Genomic DNA, 11,953 nt, shown 5'->3' with positions numbered 1-11,953 from the left:
GGCTTTGAGGTAAGAGGGAGCTGGTCCATTTTTGGCTTTGTAGGCCAGCATCAGTGTTTTGAATCAGATGCGTGCAGCTACAGGAAGCCATTGGAGGGATCGCAGCGGGGGGAGGGGGGTATGGAGAACTTTGGCAGGTTGAAAACAAGCCGGGCAGCTGCATTTTGGATCATTTACAGAGGACGGATTGCGTTCATAGGTAGACCTGCCAGCAGTGCAGTGCAGTAATCCAGTCTAGAAATGACAAGAGACTGAACAAGTACCTGAGCAGTCTGTGTGGGGAAAATGGCAGAATCCTTCTAATGTTGTAGAGAAGAAACTGACATGAGCGAGTCACATTAGGGACATGAGAGGAAAAGGACAGATGATTGTCCATGGTTACCCCAAGGTTGCGAGCTGTGGCTGAAGGGGAGATCAGATCGTTGTGCAAGGATATAGTAAGGTCATGACCTGGGGATGAATCACCTGGGATGAACAGCAGTTCAGTTTGCTGAGACATGCTGAGATCCGGTCAGAAGCTGTGGCATCTGAGGGTGGGAAAGAGAAGATAAGTTGTGTATCATCAGCATAGCAGTGGTAAGAGAACTCATGTGATGAAATAACTTCCCCATTGTAGCAGTGTTGCATGCAGTAGGCTATAAGTGTATGTATGTATATATATATATATATATATATATATATATATATATATATATATATATATATATATATATATATGTGTGTGTGTGTGTGTGTGTGTGTGTGTGTGTATATATGTGTGTGTACACACATACACACACATACACACACACACACACACACCCCATTGTAGCAGTGTTACATACAGTAGGCTATAAGGTAAGTAGTGATTGTTTACTCAAGTGGAAGAATGTAAGTAATAAACTTACACCTATTAGCACTATGCATTATATTGTGAAAAAGTAAATTATCTTCATATCAAAACCTTAAATTGTCTCTGGACTTAATGATAAATACATGTCTGACCGCTGGAACGAACCAAAAAAACCCTACAAAATGGCATTAATGACGATTTATGGTGATTTTGTTTCTTTGCCTACATTGACACTGATGCATTAAGCGGGGGTGGGGGGTGGGGGGTGGGGGGTTCCCCTGTACCAAGATGGCGGCTCTATTGACGCATTCGTTCATATGAACTGCTGTAGCGAAGGCGACATCTAGTGTACAAATCTAACCCTCCCTGTAGATGAGTAAGACGTCACTTGTATGCGCCCGTTATTTACGTCATTAATGTGTGTCCTGAGCAGTTGGAGTAGAAGCAGAAGTGAAAATGGCTGCAAGGTTAATGAGAGCTGCAGTCCGAGCTTCGGCTCTGTGCCGTGTGTCTTCAGCTCCTGTTGTGAGCAGGGGGATGGCGGCCGGAGGTGAGCAGATTAATAACCGTTTTATTTCAATGATGTTGGGTTGTATTTGTTAATTAGCGTCTCTATATAAACGTGCTGTTTACAACAGGCCAAGGACGAGTAATGGCGTCCTGAGGATCAGCTCTGTTAGAAAAACGCTCCACATTCACTAAACTGTTCTTATGTCTAATCGAACGCTTTCATTCAGTTTATTGTCTAAAAACACGTGACCTTGAACGGTATCGTTGTGTAAATATGACTTTATAACGTCTATAAACTTTATGACGTTTCCTCACACGGTAACTGTTTCCGGGATGTAAATGTTAGATTATTAACATTTCGCTTATTACTCTTGTGTCCTTGGGGTTTGGAGTTACCTTCTGATCGATAACCTTTAACCACTGGGAATATTCACACTGCTATTTAATGATTATCTTTTTTTACTGCAATCCTTGTGGGAGAAACTGTACACACAGTTCAGGGAACAGAAGCTAAAATATCCTGCGGTTTAATGAAGCTATGTTTATAAAGCTGTTTCTGTGCAGTTAGTGTCTTTATTCTAACCTTTGTTGTGTGACCGACCTTCAGGCATTCCCACTGATGAGCAGCAGGCCACTGGGCTGGAGAAAAAGATTCTGACGTCCTTTAAGGCTGGCGCGGTATGAATAGTTAACGCTAGCTCAGTTTGTACACTATGAGTAACTGATGACCTGTTAATTGTGTGTATTTGTGTGTTTGATGCTTTCAGGACCCATACAGTGTGTTAAAGCCGAAGCAGTACACTGGCTCCAAAGATGACCCACACATCGTCCCCTCTATCAACAATAAGCGCATCGTCGGCTGTGTCTGTATGTTTGTAGTTTGCTCATCACATTATCTTTATGATCAGGTGGTGTGTGTGCGCGTGCGCATTAACTGTGTGTATGTGTTGTAGGTCAGGTGGATGTGAGCGGATTGCTAGCCATTTTATTTCAGTAATGTTTCGTTTATTATTTAGCATCTCTATACAAACATGCTGTTTACAACAGGACAAGCGTCCTGAGGATCGGCTCTGTTAGAAAAACGCTCCACATTCTAAAATAAGATGCACAACTATTAGTTTGTTCTCTAAAAGCATGTGAAATTTATTAGTTATCAGAACGGTATAATTTTATAAATATGACTTCATAACATTTCCTCACACTGATAACTGTTTCCGGGATGTAAATGTGTGTCTGTGTTGTAGGTGAGGAGGACAACACAGCCATCGTGTGGTTCTGGCTGCATGAAGGAGAACCTCAACGCTGTCCATCCTGCGGCTCGCACTACAAACTTGTTCCTCATGACCTTCCTCATTGAGACTCTGTAAACATACAGCTCTGTTTTTTCCCCATGTTAATTAACATAACAAATATAACTGCTGCAGTTAGAACTCTTACAGTACCAAGTGTATGTAACAGCAGTTAAGCCGAATAAATAATTTAAACCTTTTGTGTGTATTTGTGTCGAGCTCATTGATAATGACATCAGCAGTTGAATTTAAACCCAGCACAAAAAGAAGGCTGTACAGAAAGCTGAGGAATTGCTTGTGTGCCTCATGTAAGGTAACAACGATGTGCTTCTGCTAGTCAGTTTGAGTGACAGCCACATGACCAAGTACATGTTCACATTCACACGTGTACAAAAATAAAGTTTTGTTCAGGTGATTTTGTGGCTCTGTAATCAACAGAAGACTAAGATGAGGTTTGTAATGAAATGGTTCTGTTTTAAGTCTAAATAAACTGATTGGATATAAAAATCCAAAATGAACAGATTGGTGTCTAAAACCGAGATTTATTATGATCACAGCTTCATATCAAATTTTATTTGACACATACATACAGGGCACGATATGAAGTGAAATGCTTTATACAACTGTCTGGTGTAAGAATAAAAAATAATATAAAAGTATAAAAATAAAATGACAATATAAGCATACTTTATACAGTATAAAGTATATAAAAATAAGAAATGTATGGAGAATATGAAGAAATAATCTATATACATAAATGTTTGTTTTTTAAAGATTGTCCTTAAAGTGTCCATGTGCAGTATGGTGTGTAAATAGTGTATAAAGTGTCCATGTGCAGTATGGTGTGTAAATAGTGTATAAAGTGTCCATGTGCAGTATGGTGTGTATATTGTAGCGTCTCCATGCTACAATAATAATCTCCATGCTACAATAATAATCCCCCATTGTTAAATGAAATTTACGCCCATGGTAACCAGTGTTTATTTTTAATATTTATCTGAACCATGAGAGCAAACAAGTCACTATAATAAAAAGATCAATAAAAGATTTAAATGTAATTCTGTATAAATGAATGTATTTATACAGTTATATAAACACGGATAAAATAACAGGGGAACTCTCCACAGTGAAATAAGTGGCTGTTTTTATTCTTCGTTAGTGTATTAGACATTAATATTTTGTGTACATTATTTAAAGGTTTTAATATTTATTTATATGTAACTGCTTCAGGTTGACGCGTCACACCCCGCCTACTATCAGGCAACGTTTTCCCGTGCAGAATTTTGATTGGCTGCTGCAGCTGTCAATCGCAGTCTGGACTCAGCTGAGGGATGGTTGTCTCGGGCGCGTTCGGTTGACACGCAGCACATCTCTACGTGCTGAGGCGCGCTCTGATTTTACATGAACAACATTTTTCTACAACAAAATCCAGTTATTAACAAACACACAGACGCTTGTGCTGCAGACCCGCTATGGAGTCGTATGATATTATAGCTAACCAACCGGTGGTCATCGATAATGTAAGTATGATGATGTCACCGATCCACACCCTGTTAGCATCGTTAGCATCGTTAGCATCGCCCACTGAATGACAATGGCTTTGTGCAGCTAGCGCTCTGTTTAAGCACCAGTTTGTTTATTTATTATATTCATGTACTTTATTTACATTTGTATATTCTGTAGCTTGTTAAGCAGATAAATACATATGTTATTTCCGCACTGTAATGATGTATAATTCCCTGATATCCCGTCTCTCTCCTGCTTTGTTTATATAGCGTTAACTAGCGGTTCGCCGGTTAGCTGTTTAGCTAAATGTCATTCAGGGTGTAGCATAACAAGCTAATCTGTTAGCTGTGGCTAATTCATTCATGTGTTAATGCAGCTGTTTGTTTATTAAAGTGACCTCGATAGCTAACTGTTAATGTGGCTAAAATGGATGGTCATTGCTTTGGACCCGTCACACACACACACACACACACACACACACACACCAATCTCTCTCTCTCTCTCTCTCTCACACACACACACACACACACACACACACACACACACACACACAATTAGGAACATCACCACTGTTCTTCAGACGCGCGTGTGCTTCCTCCAGCTGTGTCTTATGACTGAACCCGAACTGAACATTCAGTGTTAATGTAACTGAAAAACTCTTTTGTGTTAATAAATCAAATCTACCATTGCAACTTCTTTAAGCTTTAAGGAAGCGTTTCTTAGACACAGACAGCAGTTTTATTCTGTGTGTGTGATTTGTGTGTGTGTGTGTGTGTGTGTGTGTGTGTGTGTGTGTGTGTGTGTGATTTGTGTGTGTGACACATGTGTTTTGTCTGTCGTGTGTGTGTGTGTTGCCTGGTGTGTGTGTGTGTGTCTGGGTGTTGCCTGGTGTGTGTGTGTCTGGGTGTTGTCTGTCGTGTGTGTGTGTGTTGTGTTCTCTTTAGGGTTCTGGTGTGATTAAAGCAGGTTTTGCTGGAGATCAGATCCCTAAATACTGCTTCCCTAATTAGTAAGTGATTAATTTGCTTTATTGATGTAGCTCAGTCTGATTTATTGTCTATTCAACTTTAATTTTTATTATTATGTGTGATTGTTTTTTAATAATAACACAAAAACATCATGAACATCATGTTCACACTATTAAGTGTGTGTGACAAATAAAATATGAATTTGAATTGAATTGAATTTGATCTGATTAATCTTCAGTGTCGGTCGGCCCAAACATGTGCGTGTCATGGCGGGAGCGCTGGAGGGGGATCTGTTCATCGGGCCCAAAGCTGAGGTAACACACTGTACACACACTGTACACACACTGTACACACACTGTACACACTGTACAGTCCACACACACTGTACACTGTACACACACTGTACACACTCTGTACACTCCACACACACTGTACACACTGTACAGTCCACACACTGTACACACTGTACACTCCACACACTGTACACACTGTACACTCCACACACACTTTACACTCCACACACTGTACACTCCACACACACTCCACACTCTCTGTACACTCCACACACACTGTACACTCCACACACTGTACACTCCACACACTGTACACACACTGTACACTCCACACACACTGTACACACTGTACACTCCACACACACACTGCACACACTGTACACTCCGTACACACTGTACACTCCGTACACACTGTACATTCCACACACTGTACACTCCACACACTGTACACACACTGTACACTCCACACACACTGTACACACTGTACACTCCACACACACACTGCACACACTGTACACTCCACACACACACTGTACACTCCGTACACACTGTACACTCCACACACTGTACACTGTGTACATGTATATGCAGGAACACAGGGGTTTGTTATCGGTCCGGTACCCGATGGAACATGGCATCGTTAAAGACTGGAATGACATGGAGAGGATCTGGCAGTATGTTTACTCTAAAGAACAGCTGCAGACCTTCAGTGAGGAGGTACTGAACAATGTTTCTCTCTAACACACACACAAGCAGGAGTGTTCTCATGACCCACAATACCCAAAAGTGGTGTGTGCACTGTATGTTCCTTTTTTTTTGTGAGAGTGCATCAAAATGTTGTGTGTGTGTGTGCGTGTGTGTGTGTGTGTTCAGCACCCTGTATTATTGACTGAAGCTCCTCTGAACCCGAGTAAGAACCGAGAGCGTGCAGCTGAAGTCTTCTTTGAAACCTTCAATGTCCCAGCATTGTTCATTTCAATGCAGGCCGTGCTCAGCCTGTGAGTAAACACACACACACACACACACACACACGCCCTGTTTACCACTTCCTTCCAGTTACCCCAAATACGTGTGTGTGTAGTTATGCAACAGGCAGGACAACGGGTGTGGTCTTGGATGCAGGGGATGGTGTGACGCATGCTGTTCCGATCTACGAGGGATTTGCTATCCCACACTCAATCATGCGTGTGGACATTGCAGGACGTGACGTGTCCCGATTCCTCCGCCTGCTCTTGAGGAAGGAGGGATACAACTTTCACACCTCTGCTGAGTTTGAGGTTGTTCGCACTATCAAGGAGGTAGGGCATGACACTAGAGTGGAGCCTACACTGTTATAGTACTTCCTGCTAGGAGGTGTGTAAGTGTGTGTTTGTGATGATCTGTATGTGGAAGGGAGGGATTTCTATTCCTTTTGTTTAAGTGTAGCACTTTTAACAGTTCACATTGTCTCATAGCAGCTTTACAGGAGCATCGAAACTGAATAAAAATTATAAACTAATTACTATTTACATTTATCCATAATGAGTAAGCTGAAGGTGAGAAACCTTGAGAGGAAGCAGACTCTGAAGTGAACCTCAGCCTCAGCTGGGTGACACTGGGAGTGGCATGAAGAGCGAGAGAGAAAATTATTACATATCATTTTAGTCATGTGATGGTAAAGACAATGTGTGAAGTGCAGACAGGGACTCTGGCAAGACAGGCTATGTTTTGTGTGTAATTAATGCGTGTGTGTGTGTGTGTGTGTGTGTGTGTGTGTTCCAGAGGGCATGCTACCTGTCTTTGAATCCTCAGAAAGATGAGACTCTGGAGACGGAGAAGGCGCAGTACACACTACCAGACGGGAGCACACTCGATGTAAGTACCACTTGATTCAACACTGTTTGTGTGTGTGTGCTTTTGTTTGTGTGAGTGCATGTGTGTGCGAGTGCGTATGCGTGCGTTTGTGCGCGAGTGTGTGTGTGTGCGTTTGTTAGTGTGTGCGTTTGTTAGTGTGTGTGTTTGTGCGTGTGTGTGTTTGTGCGTGTGAGTGTGTGTGTGTTTGTGCGTGTTTGCACGCGAGTGAGTGCTATTTTTTTTTGCTATGATAAGAAACATTGTTCTACATTTAACATCTCTGTTCCCATCGTTTATTATTTTCACTGCCAGATTAATTTGGTTCTTTTGTCAGGAAAGAAGAAGTGAACATGGCAGAGCATGAACAAGTGCACTGACCGTTACACAGTGTGTTTATAAAGGAAGTGGAAAAGTGTTTGCTATTTAAAAGGTTTTTTTTTGTTTGTTTTTTTTGTTTTGTTTTTTCATTAAACTATTTAATCTTTAAAAAAAAACAATTATGTGGAATAAAAGCAAGAGTTTTCCCAAAAAAAAAAATAATAAAATAAGGAATAAAACTGTGTGTGTTAATTGTGTAGATTGGTCCCGCACGGTTCCGGGCCCCGGAGCTGTTGTTCCGACCCGACCTGATTGGAGATGAGAGCGAGGGAATCCATGAGGTTCTCGCTTTTGCCATACAGAAATCAGACCTGGACCTCCGCCGTACCTTGTTCTCCAACATTGTCCTGAGTGGCGGCTCCACACTGCTCAAAGGTGCTGCACTAATTACTGTCTTAACCACTTCTGACTTCAGTGTTAATTGGGGGTGGGGGAGGGGGGTGGGGGAGTTGGGTTGTGTGTTTACAAATGATTTATCCAACATTGAACTGTGTTTCTTAATGACATCACACAACAAAACCAAATACATCCCTCTCAGGGTAAGCGGACATCAAGACTCTTCTGGCACTGAGATGGTGAAACTAACCCTAGATTTGCAAACAGCTGATAAATAAAACAAACACAAACCAGTGATTATTCTGTCCTTCATTTTCTGTATTTATGTAAAAATTTTAAACCCTAGACTTCAAAGCACTTTGTTCTGTATGTCGCTCTGGAGTCTGCAGTGTAGTCAGTGAATTTGTGATTAATATTCAGATTAAACGTGTGTGTGTGTGTCTGTGTGTGTGTGTTAGGGTTTGGAGACAGATTGCTGAGTGAAGTGAAGAAGCTCGCTCCCAAAGATGTCAAAATTAAGGTTTGTAATTTCATTGTGAAATTAACACTTTTTATCATTATTATTATTATTAACATTAAATGTGTCTGTTTGTCAGATCTCAGCACCACAGGAGAGACTTTATTCTACATGGATTGGGTGAGAACATATGAACACATTTGTGTGTGAATAAAATTAACACAGAACATAGTAGAATGCATTAAAGGTGAGGTCTCCGTTGTTTTAAAGCCAATGTTGACCTATAAAATCACCAAAACAAACACGCCCCTAACCCAAACGGGTCCCACCCCTGTATCGATAGCTCCGCCCACACATACATACGTAACCCAGGCGACTAACAGAAAGAAACGTGTCTTTATTATAGCTGAAGGGAAGAACAATACGATTGTAGATAAACAAACAAGCAAAAATGCCACACAAGCATAATCATGTAAAGGACAAAGGCATATATTAGTTCTGTGTAACAAAGCAAAACCAACGTTACTCACCTATCGAGAGTCGATAACTCCTGAGCTAAACGCTGTTACTACACAAAACACGGTTGTAGCTGCCTCTCTACATTACTACGATAGAAAAGAGGTGTTATTTGTGTAGTAACAGCGTTTAGCGTTAATGTCACACATGCACACTGAACACTCTCTCCGCACATATTGACAAGACACGCCCCTTTCTGCTCATTGGCTACACGTTAGTTTTGTTTTGTTAGTTTTCGGCCCGACTCAGTTTTCTGAAGCATTTCTCAAAACTTGGAGACCCCACATTTAAGGGAGAGGAAAAAAGATCTGAATGCATTTACTGAAGTCTGTGTGTGTGTGTGTGTGTGTGTGTGTGTTACAGTGGCTCTATTCTGGCCTCTTTGGACACATTTAAGAAGATGTGGGTTTCTAAGAAAGAGTATGAAGAGGATCGAGCACGAGCCATTCACAGGAAGACCTTCTAATAGGCCCCTCCCACTGTTTTACTGAAGTCCCGCCCCTCCCAATTATCGCTGCGGCTGATTGAGTGTCTGTGCACTTCTCACACACACAGACACAAATGTTGTAATGATTATGTTCTTCAGCATGTCTGTGTGTTCTAGTTTAAAATGGAATATTTTTCTGTAAATGTGTCTGTGTGTGAGAGTGAGTGTGAGCGTGTTAGTGCCACTGCAGTAATGTTGGTCAGCTCTAACCCATGCCTCTGTTCTGGGCAGGAAGTAGAGATAGGATGTGGTGGTGAACATGGTCTCACATACATAATGTTCTCTCTCTGTCTCTCTCTCTCTCTCTCTCTCTCTCTCTCTCTCTCTCTCTCTCTCACTCACTCACAAACACAACCACTCTAATCACCAGTGTTTCTCCTTCACACCTCCTCCAAATCCTAGCCACTAGCTTCCTCTTCCTTTCATGAGAATTGAAGAAACCCCCTCTTGTAACAGCCGAGTGTTTATTACTGGAACTTGAATTTTGCGCTCTCACTTAATTATTCATTTTACTCTCTGTGTGTATGTATGTGTGTGTGTGTGTGTGTGTGTGTGTGTGTGTGTGTGTGTGTGTGTGTGTGTGTGTGTGTGTGAGGGAGAGGAAGGTGATGGACCAGGTTTAGTGATTTGGGCTTAAAAGATGGAGTTTCAGAGAGAGAGAGAGAGAGAGTAGTGCAGTGTTTCATTATTAAAGCATCTCAAATGCATTATATTGCTTTTTACACAGACTAATGTCTGATCACAGTGGAGAGTAAATCTGATGAAAATGTGGCCTAATATTTGTTTTCATAAGGAATGAAAACTTCAAATTAAAATGTCTCCTTTACACACAGAAGCTCTGTACATGAACACTCTTTACTGCTGATGTATAAATTATAAATAAATGAATTAAAAGTCTTGTCTTGTGTAGCAGTCTGATCTCTTTTAGACACTTTCGACTGCCCTGATGTCGAGAAGCAGCACTAAGTATTTATCCTTCAGCTCTGGCTTTGTAAATCCAGCGTAATCAAAAAATTAATTAGTTTCTAATTTTAAACACAATACACAGTTTAATCTGTGACCGTGTTGAGAAATCTGCTTTCTATTTGTTTCAGATTCTCATTCTGTTCGGATAAGATGATTGTAATTAGACCCTGTGGAAGTGTGTTATGTTCTGTATATAAACGTGGCTTTAAGAAAATAAAATCAGCTGTTTCAGGAGAATCCGAGCGTTATTAGAGTTGTTCTGATGTAATGTTCTTATGTAATACATAGAAAAGTAGCTGCTGGGAAATAAGAGTGAGGTTAGTTCGTATTCGTATAGCATTATTTTAGAAGCCAAAATAATAAAAGGTGTATCACTAACCGAGACCTTTACTGTTCCTTCCCCACTTCAACAGAAAGATATTTTTACCGAAACTCCAAGAAGAGACATTTTGAATAGAAAATAGTTTTACAGCCAATTCTGTGTTATATGGGTCAATGAAGGACCTACAGGTTGTTTATGAATTATATTAAACTATCGAATACTTATTTACATTATGACAAATTATTTAATGCAGAATCTAATTACAAGTAAAGTTTGAAATTTCAATCCTGAAAAGTTGAAATCTTGAAAAGAAAAAAAGGGAAGTAGAGAATAATTACTGTACTGTCATAAAATATCTATAATAATAATAGAGTTTTAAATTTAATTTGAAAAGGAAATAAAGTGTGCAGGAAAATGTGAAGCAGCCCAGATATGATGTCAAGGGGAATTCATATATATAGAGACAGTTAAAAATTTAGTTCGAGCTTTTTTACATTAATAAAGCAAATTTTTCAGCACTTGATACATTTCTGAAAAAATAAATCCAGCTTTTAAATAAATGATTTTTATGTAAATCTCTGAGATGTTTCCACAACATTTAATCTTGTCTATAAAACATGTTCATTAATAAATAAAACAGTGTAACTGATGTCACTGCTGTGGTTTAAGTGTAATAAAACTTAATAATACCTAATAACACTTAATAACACTGAATAAAAATGAATAACACTTAATAACAATAACACTAAAACTCCCAATAACACTTAATAACACTTAACACTGAATAACACTTAATAAAACACTAAGTGCTCTACACAGACAATACACACACTGAGTTAGGGGTCTCTGTTTACTGACACAGACACTGACAGCCTTCTATGTGCACTGAGTGTCCCAGTAGGTCTTCTGTTCCAGATGTTGGGATGAATCGCCTGTGATGAACAGCAGCTCGGTGTCAGAGCTGCAGTAGTGCTGTTAGGGGCGGGGTCAACGCTGAGTGACAGGCGCGGGTGTCCGCTAGGGGCGGGGTCAACGCTGAGTGACAGGCGCGGGTGTCCGCTAGGGGCGGGGTCAACGCTGAGTGACAGGCCCGGGTGTCCGCTAGGGGCGGGGTCAGCGCTGAGTGACAGGCCCGGGTGTCCGCTAGGGGCGGGGTCAACGCTGAGTGACAGGCGCGGGTGTCCGCTAGGGGCGGGGTCAACGCTGAGTGACAGGCGCGGGTGTCCGCTAGGGGCGGGGTCAACGCTGAGTGACAGGCGC

At 41.0% G+C, this 11,953-nt stretch overlaps 3 protein-coding genes across 4 annotated transcripts in view; 2 read left to right on the top strand and 1 right to left on the bottom strand.

Moving 5' to 3' along the window:
- The window catches only part of adamts6 (ADAM metallopeptidase with thrombospondin type 1 motif, 6), a 351,012-nt gene that overhangs the window by 180,747 nt on the left and 158,312 nt on the right, over positions 1 to 11,953 (bottom strand). The gene's annotated exons all lie outside the window — the stretch shown is intronic.
- Positions 1,225 to 2,831, top strand: zgc:86599 (cytochrome c oxidase subunit 5B, mitochondrial). The gene is made up of 4 exons (XM_027162348.2): positions 1,225 to 1,382; positions 1,950 to 2,020; positions 2,110 to 2,209; positions 2,587 to 2,831. The coding sequence occupies exons 1-4, from the start codon at positions 1,289 to 1,291 to the stop codon at positions 2,697 to 2,699; spliced, it is 378 nt and encodes a 125-aa protein (XP_027018149.1). The 5' UTR covers positions 1,225 to 1,288; the 3' UTR covers positions 2,700 to 2,831.
- Positions 3,940 to 10,303, top strand: actr1b (actin related protein 1B). The gene is made up of 11 exons (XM_027162503.2): positions 3,940 to 4,151; positions 5,082 to 5,146; positions 5,344 to 5,419; positions 5,990 to 6,115; positions 6,272 to 6,396; positions 6,480 to 6,696; positions 7,160 to 7,252; positions 7,810 to 7,984; positions 8,404 to 8,465; positions 8,542 to 8,582; positions 9,282 to 10,303. Exons 1-11 carry the CDS (start codon positions 4,104 to 4,106, stop codon positions 9,382 to 9,384), a joined length of 1,131 nt encoding a protein of 376 aa, XP_027018304.1. The 5' UTR covers positions 3,940 to 4,103; the 3' UTR covers positions 9,385 to 10,303.

The sequence above is a fragment of the Tachysurus fulvidraco genome, chromosome 20 (genome assembly GCF_022655615.1).
Source record: "Tachysurus fulvidraco isolate hzauxx_2018 chromosome 20, HZAU_PFXX_2.0, whole genome shotgun sequence".
Classification (NCBI taxonomy): domain Eukaryota; kingdom Metazoa; phylum Chordata; class Actinopteri; order Siluriformes; family Bagridae; genus Tachysurus; species Tachysurus fulvidraco.
The sequence above is the reverse complement of the archived record's forward strand: the minus strand, read 5'-3'. Positions and strand labels throughout refer to the sequence as shown.

Coding starts and splice junctions, on each gene's coding strand:
- zgc:86599 (XM_027162348.2), top strand. CDS start 1,289: ATGGCTGCAAGGTTAATGAGAGCTGCAGTCCGAGCTTCGGCTCTGTGC. Junction 2,021..2,109: donor CGTCCTTTAAGGCTGGCGCG/GTATGAATAGTT, acceptor TGATGCTTTCAG/GACCCATACAGTGTGTTAAA. Junction 2,210..2,586: donor GCGCATCGTCGGCTGTGTCT/GTATGTTTGTAG, acceptor TCTGTGTTGTAG/GTGAGGAGGACAACACAGCC.
- actr1b (XM_027162503.2), top strand. CDS start 4,104: ATGGAGTCGTATGATATTATAGCTAACCAACCGGTGGTCATCGATAAT. Junction 7,985..8,403: donor CGGCTCCACACTGCTCAAAG/GTGCTGCACTAA, acceptor TGTGTGTGTTAG/GGTTTGGAGACAGATTGCTG. Junction 8,466..8,541: donor CCAAAGATGTCAAAATTAAG/GTTTGTAATTTC, acceptor TCTGTTTGTCAG/ATCTCAGCACCACAGGAGAG.